This window comes from Anopheles aquasalis, chromosome X (assembly GCF_943734665.1).
Source record: "Anopheles aquasalis chromosome X, idAnoAquaMG_Q_19, whole genome shotgun sequence".
NCBI lineage: Eukaryota > Metazoa > Arthropoda > Insecta > Diptera > Culicidae > Anopheles > Anopheles aquasalis.
Window position 1 is genome coordinate 7522871 of NC_064876.1, and position 8252 is coordinate 7531122.

Genomic DNA, 8252 nt, shown 5'->3' on the forward strand with positions numbered 1-8252 from the left:
ATACAGAAAAATCTAGTTAATGCACAGTTTTTTTTACTTCAAACTGTCATTTTGAATTGTTTATTGTTTTCGAAACGTTTCGAAATTCGCATGAATCATCGAACGCCTGAGGCCATCGTAATCGCAAGTTACAGAATAAGCACCTTATAGTGTTTTTTAGAGTGAATTCCTGTTGGAATATAAAAGATTTCTATGGGAATCCTATAAGTTTCGTTTTGGCAGCGAAAATTTTGGCGCAGTGTAGAAACACTCTAAGGCAATGTCCAAAATCGAAACACTCATCAACAAAAACGCGATGGGACTAACTGGATGAACTTATAATCTAACAAAAAAATGCTGCTGATTTGCCAATCTCGGATGACCCATCGCGGGTACAATGGGCACCAGAATGGGTTTCTTCACAAAAACCTTTCAAAATGTGCCTATTTTGGACCCGCATTAACCTTAGCCCTCCCCGTTCCCCCTAAATTGAAGGATTTTCGTGATAAACCGATGGAACCGATTATGCAATAATGCTGTTGAATAGTACTGTGTCCTACTGTAAAAAATAAGGTGACATTCGATTTATTTTGAAAGTTCGTGTTTCATTCCTCCAAACCAATTCCATTCCCTTCAATGTAATCTCCCTCCAATACTTCGGACGGATTTTGCAGTTCGGAAAACTTGACAACTCGACTTTACGAATAAAGCTACGGGCTCACCCCGACTGAACGAGAAAAAGCAACTCGACTATAGGGATGGCCTTCAGCTTATTCTTCGCAGCAGCTTGAATCGGTTCTATCGTTTCAAAACGGTGCCCCGGAGAAGTTGTTTGAGCTTTTTTAATAGCCAGAAGCCAAACGGTGCCAAATCAGGCGAAAGCAATGGATTTGGAACGGTATGAGTGGAGTTTTAGGCGAAAAATCACGGAGAACCAACGCCAGCGGCTGGTATCAACGCACAGAGGGGTATTTGCGCCAAAATGTGGTGAAAACCCACCACACAATTTATTCTTTATTTTCAAATTTCGCCTTGCTGACAATATTAAAATGTTCTATACATGACAGCACTCTCATAGATAACTCATACAATGATTACTCATCCCTGCTACGTTATCATTTTTAGCTGTGAAGTGGAAGGATATAAATAGCTGAAATAGGTGCGTCGCGCCATTCTTGTAAAAAAAAGTTAGACTGTTTCTACACTGCGCAAAATCTTTTGACGCCGCGTCAAAACCTATAGGATTCCCATAGGTTTTTTTACTCCCATAGGAATCCCATGGAATTCCTATAGGTTTTGAAGCGGGATCAAAAGTTTTAGGTGCGCAGTGTAGAAACACTCTTAGGCAAGTTTCGTTTCGGCAGCGAAAATTTTGGCGCAGTGTAGAAACACTCTTATAGTCAAGATTACAACCTGTTCTTGGTATGCACGAACATCTACGAAGGTAGTAGAATATTTTGCAGTTTGTCAAACTCTTTATGGTTTGAAATTTTAAAACAAACACAGTTTTTTATCAAAAATGAACCTTCGCAAAAACACATGAAAAAGTGCAAATTTCAACTTCAGTTTTCTTAAAGCCGGGCTTTAATGCCCGGCAAAAATTCAGATAGCATTTGAAAGAATAAAGATTCTAGAAACCTTGTTTAATTTATTCTCCCTGGTTCCCCTTTACCGTTTTTTGGAGGTTTTTGTGAAATATGGGTTTTTTAGAATTTTTTGTCTAATTGCTGTATTTGCTTTTATTCTCCAGCCGTTTCCTGGTGATGTTTGTACCAGATACTTAAAAAATGCTCCTAGAAGGTTTTGGATGACATATTTCAATATGCTGAGAAGAAAATAGCTCAACTTTTGGAGTAACCTTCTGAAATAGACAAAATGAAGGTGTTTGAATGAAATTTCTGAGATTCAACGCAAATGTCAAGAGAAAATGGATGGATTTCGATATCAACTGGAGGATTTCAACATTGCTAATTATAAATGGTTACAATCTAGAGTGAATTTAATTTTTTTGGTAAGGCAAACGCCATAAAAGGGCGACCCTGAAGAGAAATTACAGATATTAGAGAAGAAAGAGAAAGGCAGATTCATGACTAAAAAGAACGTTTTCTTGCTCATATATGCTGGAATTGCTAGAAAACATTATTTTTTACGATTTTAAATCGAATATCAATAAAAATTTAAAACGAATAACAGTATTATGGGGTTTTTGGCCGGTTTTCGCTCAAATAGCCCTCTGTGCAACGGTACCAGTCGAGTTCTGACGTGTTTGAGGCCCAAAATATTTTTCAAAATATAATTATAAAAAAATATAAAATATCATCAGCAAGGACTCTAGTTGTCAATTAACGGTTTTCCAACAAGGTTCCTTTTGATTTGTGGGGCGTGATCCTTGTCAATTGGCAAAGATGGTCGCCTAGGACGGTCTTCGTCTTCAACACGTTCCTGACCTTCCTGGAACTCTTTTGACCACTTGTAAACATTTTTATTTAACTTAGCGGAGTTACCAAAGCCTTTTTGCATCATTCTTTACGTATCCGCATATCAAGTTTTATGAAAATTCTTAGTTCCAAAAATTTCGTCATAGCGATAAACGAAAAATGCACTATTAGTAGCTAACAAAAAAATCATATTCAATAACTAATCATTATTTTGACGTAAAACTTGTCATGGATATTAATGACAGTGTTGACAATCTACTAAAAGTACGAAATTAACGTTATTCCATTACGCGAGCAATTCGAATCCCGTGTCACGTTACTTTTTTGACACAGTAGTAGATATTTGTTTTTAAATTTACCGAACCTAATATGTGTTCGCTAACTCACTGGCATGCTTCACTCCGGATCCGCATGGCAGATCCGCGGCAAGACGATGAACCGGTCGTCGAACTCGGCCAAGTTGACGCGGTTGTCGTCGAACACTCGGTACCTGATCTGCGTGCTCGGGCTGGGCAGTTGGCTGACGTACGAGAACGATATTCACGAGCTGCTTAACCAGTCGAACCAGCTTCAGAATCAGATCCTCACCAGCGGCACTCTGCACGCCCGCTACGCCAACGGGGAGCTGGACGCGTCGCTGTCGAACACGCTGCTGTCGCTGATGATGGACACCCCGACGTCACGCTGCACGGAGGTCCGGACGCTGAACGCGATCGGGCTGCATGCAGGGGTGGGCGCGGAGGAGAGTGGGCAGCCGGGCGAGAGTCTCCTGCACTCGATCCTGACGCGCCGCCTCGGCCTAATAGTTGGCTGCTGTCTCGGTATCGTCGTCTTCATCGTGCTCGTCTCCGTGCTCGGCTGGTTGAAGATCAAGAAGCGGCGTCTCGAGGCGGCCAAGCGCCAGCAGCAACCGCACCAGCCCGAATTCATCTCCTACCGTCACTTCTCCATCCCGAACGACGAGCTCGGGCGGGATGGGGTAGCCGGTGATCCGAGCCACCGGTCCGGTGGCGGCATCGGTTCCGCCAGCTTCGGCACCTACACGACCGACGGACATCCGGCCTTCATCTCCGGTGCCGTCCTTGGCACCATGGCGACGGTTGGCGACGCTCCGGGTTCCCGGCACGATGAGCGCAAAAAGATCTTCATGACCGGCAGTTGAATCGAAAGCACTCGTTGCTGGGGCACCACCACGAGTAGCGGTACCTAGGCTGGACTGCGCTGGACTGGCGGCCGCCATTCTCTCTGTCAACTCTTTCATCATCGCGTCATTCGCGGCTTTTACGTCAATTAAAGCTGTCAAATCCCAGCTCCTTTAGCCCTTATTCCCCCCAACCCCCCCCCCCCCCCCCCCCCCGGGACTATTCCCCGGAGTACATATCTGTTTGGAGATTTTCCTGCCAAGGATTCGTCTTTGTGTTTGTTGTTGCGTTTGTTGCTGCAACACGATGTGCGTTATGCTTTTTCCCCACCCCTCTCTCTTTCTGTTGTTGTGCGATGACCCCTCCGCCATGAGGCCATGCTTTAGAACATTCAAGGTTGAAATTGATATAGATATATACATATACATATGTGTATATTTATATACACATATAGCCAGATACAGGTGCAGAATTGGGTATCAGTACGTAGCGCACGCTCGAGCCGCTGGTTTTGAGTTGCGAGAAAAGAAGTTCTCGGCCTAGTTGCGAGGGGAAGGGAGGCGATAGATGGCATGGAAGTGCGGGGATTGATCACACAACCACTTAATTTCCCGGCAACAGCATCAGCAGGCTAATCGAACGCCGCGTTTGCGCCAAGGTCAAAGCAATAAAGCAATGTGAGCTTTCTGGGCGATGAAAGCCGATGAGAAAGGTGCTCGCGGGGGTAGGGGAGGGGGCGAATACACGTGGGGCGGGGAGAGGCAGGGAAAACGATATAGAGTGAGATACGGTGCGAAAATGGGCAGCAGCAGCAACAGCATGGTGTGCAACGAAGCGAGCAGCAGAAGCAACATCGTTGCGCGATCCTTAATCTCGATAAATCGACTAGCGCAAGTATACACACAGTAAAGCTAATGAAACGAAACGAACAAACACAAACTACTACTAATACGCATTAAGCGCCATAATTAGGGGCGGGACACAGGTACGCGCGCGTGGGTGGTAAAAAAAAGAGAAATCAAAAACAAAGCTCCTTATGCTAATCGGCAGCATGTGCGCGAGCATGTGACTACAGATAGGTTAGTTCCGTTTGATAATTACGAAAAAGTGATGAGCGAGTCGCATAACATTAGTGGTCGTAGCACTAATATTAGTAGTAGTAGTAGTAGTAGTAGTAGTAGTAGTAGTAGTAGTAGCAGTAAGTACAGTGAATACTGGCATCCGTTTCCACGGTTCACACACTGGAAGTGTGTGGTGTACCTTGTTCCTTCCGTTTTTGTTTTCCCGTTTCTGTTACCTAATGTTGTTGATTGCTGATTGTTGTTGAGTTTACGCCAAGCCAAGCGCACGCCTGCCCGCGGTGCGCAATCGCAGGCATTTTCACTCGTGTCCTTCTGGGTGCCAACTATGGATAAAGGGGGGGTGGGGGGGGGGGAGAAGGGGTGGTGCAGTGTGGATGTTTGAAACGAAACGGGCCTCGCCATACATTGACCACCGCGCCAGCTCAGTCAGCAAAGCTCTGGAGAGAACTGGTGATCCAAAACCGTCCAAAAAAAAACAGTCTAAACCCGACACCCAGGTTCTATTAGGACCCTCTCCGCCTCCCCGCCGCCACCCTTATGCCACAAGCTTCCCCAGCACACCGAGTCACTCTCCTCTGGGTCTCAACCCTCATTGATATGGAAGAAAAGGGAATGACGAAGGGGATGGTCCTTGCAGGGGATGGTAGGTGCCCGGGGAGGGGTGGTGGGGGGTGCGGTCTACATTTCTACTCTATAATGCCAGATGGTAGCTGGCCGCACCAGAATCGCCAGAATCGACCAAAAATTCCTAAAGCATGTGCTACTGCGCCCATCGCATGCGACACAGAGATCGCACGTCCGGTCGCAACCCCTTCCCCCACCCCAACCGAATCCTGCCACCGGTTCTTTCTCCTTTTTCGTCCTCCCAGCCCGTACCCTAGCCCTTTTATTACGCCTGCCTGTCTGCCATCAGTCAGATACATACATACACGTTGTACATCTATACGACAACGATATACGTAGCGGATCGTTAATGCCCGGGCGTTAATAAGCGGATGCCCGGGATTCCGAAACCACCAATTCACACCCCGGCGTGTGTGAGAGAGTATGCGCGTGTGTGCGGAGTGGTTTAGGATTCTAAAGAGCTATCTGGGGGCGGTGATGGCTGTCCTATTTGAGCGAATTAGAACCCTTTCCAAATCTTTGTGTGCCTTGCTGCGATCTTGGCCCTGAACTAACAGCACACGAGCAGGATACACCCGCGAGCCCTCGCTCCTCGAAACAGAGCTACATTTGCAATGTTTACAAGGGTCAGTTATGAAGAGACCTGAGCTCCGTCACTTGAACTCTCTTTGCTCAGTAGCCTTGGATTCGGTGGCTGCTGCTGCCGCTGCATTCCCCCTTTGCCAGATTGTTGCTGTTGGGGGGTGCAGGTTGTTGTTTCTCTTGCACTCCAAAAGCCCTACAGTCTTCGCCTGTCTATTCTGTTCTGTTCTGCGTGTGATTATGTGTGGGTGTCTGTGCGTAGGAGAATGAAGTTTGGCTATCTCCGGAACCAGCTCCTTCCACAGCTGAGCCTAGCGGCCACTCCGGGACCCTTCCGGGTATGTATAGGAAGAGTACTCTAAACCAGACGGTACGTTTCATGCGCACACAAACACACATGGGTCCGCAGGCTTCCACTGGTGTTAATCTAGAAAAGGGGTGGCGATGAAAGGGGTAGCGGTGAACGTGGTGTAAGGCCGAGTACTTGATCTCCGGTATGGTGGTATGGAGGCATGATGCTGTTTGGTGGAGCGTGACCTCTAACACATTTTTGTGTGGAAAATCCGAGGAGTGAAAGACAGAGAGCGAGAGAGAGAGAGAGAGAGAGAGAGAGAGAGAGAGAGAGAAGAAGGAGAGAGTGATTACCAACTGATCAAAATCTATTTGCTCGCGCGCCATGGTGGACTGAGGCTCGGACGGAGTACTACTAACTAAGAAATGCGTGCACGCGTGTGTGTGTGTGTGTGCACTAAGATAGATTTTATCGTTAGAGTGTTTCTACACTGCGCCAAAATTTTCGCTGCCAAAACGAAACTCATAGGATTCCCATAGAATTCCTATTGGAATATGAAAGATTTCTATGGGAATCCTATAAGTTTCGTTTTGGCAGCGAAAAATTGGCGCAGTGTAGAAACACTCTTAGGACAGAGTCGAGGTGAACACAGTTAGAGACGCTAAGAGGAGTCTAAAGTTGCGTCTAAACGACAATCGAATAGGTTCGCGAACCTTTTTGCTCACTCTGAGCAAAATCATCGCGAAGCCCTTATTGTCTTCGCCAGAGCTCCGCCAGAGGGCTTTTTTTATATGAAATGACATCTTTCACAGCAGTTTTCGTTCGTTCGCTGTGTTTTCGCTTCCTACACTTGCATTCAAGTGTTCGCGATCAAATTTACGCGCATTTGTATGGGATGACGTAAATATACAAACAATGCGTCTCGTCGTCGCGAACATTCGCTGAACATTCGCTCTCGTTTAGACGCATCTTAAATGGCTAGAGACGATGCAACGAATCAGAAAACACAACACGTTGCGCCGTTCACACCTGTAGAGCCCTGTTCAAGTTGAAAAGCCCGAGCATTCCTTCCCGGTAACACACACATACTCGCGCACACACATTTACACACACAGTGTTCACCCTACTACTTTCATCGGTAGCCAAAACAATTGCGGGCGCGGGGCGCGGGGCACAACAGCTACAAAAATCAAATTCGGATTCGAGATTCTCGAGATCCCTCGAGGTGACGTGCGTGAAGCGGAGAAGTTACTTTGAAATTATATTTTATACATATGTGACCGCTGGTTAAAGAGGAGGCGGACGGATTTTCCAAAACATTATACCTAGAACATCTTAGCTAAACCAAACAAACCAAAAAAGAGGAAAGAAAACAAAAACGACAAAAACAAATACCGTAGCGTAAAGCATCGAAAAACAAACGAAAACGATTAAATCTAGGATATCGGAGGGACGAGGATCGCAACGGGATAAGCAAAGGCCCAGGACTAGCATAAACTACAAACTGTAAACAAAAAATAAGAAAAAGAAAAAGAAGTAGAAGAAGAAGAAGAAAAAGAAGAGAAAGAAGAAAAAGAAGAAGAAGAAGAAGAAGAAGAAGCAAAAGATGCTAGATAACCCCTGCGTTGCGGCATCGCCCAACCCCCGTCCCCCGTTCCGAGAAAAAAAAAAACAATACAATTACAATACAAACAAAGAAGAAAAATCAAACAAATCGGGGAAAAACAACAACCAAATCCCATGTAAAACCCTCTGCACCCTGTCCCCTTCATAACGCCCATGCTCCTCCCCCCCCATCCATCTGTCCCTTCTTACCCCCTCCTCTAGTCCACAGAGCAAAACACGGTGGTATGATTACTAATAAAGAAACAGGACTTATGAAGGTCCTGCCCCCACTGGCTCCAAACTGGGGCCTATATTGAACTCAAGCGAACTTCTCCTTCGCCTTCGACTTGTTTTCCCTGTTTTGTTCTCTCTGCTTTGCCTAGCAATTCTTAAACCGACACGGTGACATGAACATCATCTTTGGAGGCCCCCAACGCGATCGGGAAGCGGTGAGCGAACAACGATACAACTGTTTTTTTTTCGGGGAGGTGGGGGGGCAGTAGAAAAC

The 8252-nt window shown here is 46.1% G+C and overlaps 1 protein-coding gene across 5 annotated transcripts in view; it reads left to right on the forward strand.

Moving 5' to 3' along the window:
* Positions 1 to 6671, forward strand: part of LOC126570621 (chaoptin) — a 17938-nt gene extending 11267 nt beyond the window's left edge. For all 5 annotated transcript variants that reach the window (XM_050228577.1, XM_050228560.1, XM_050228568.1 and 2 more), the window contains exon 6: positions 2836 to 6671. In XM_050228577.1, the coding sequence (XP_050084534.1) occupies positions 2836 to 3579 (744 nt within the window). In that variant the 3' untranslated portion in view covers positions 3580 to 6671. The remainder of the gene's footprint in view (positions 1 to 2835) is intronic.
* The last annotated feature ends 1581 nt before the right edge of the window (positions 6672 to 8252 follow it).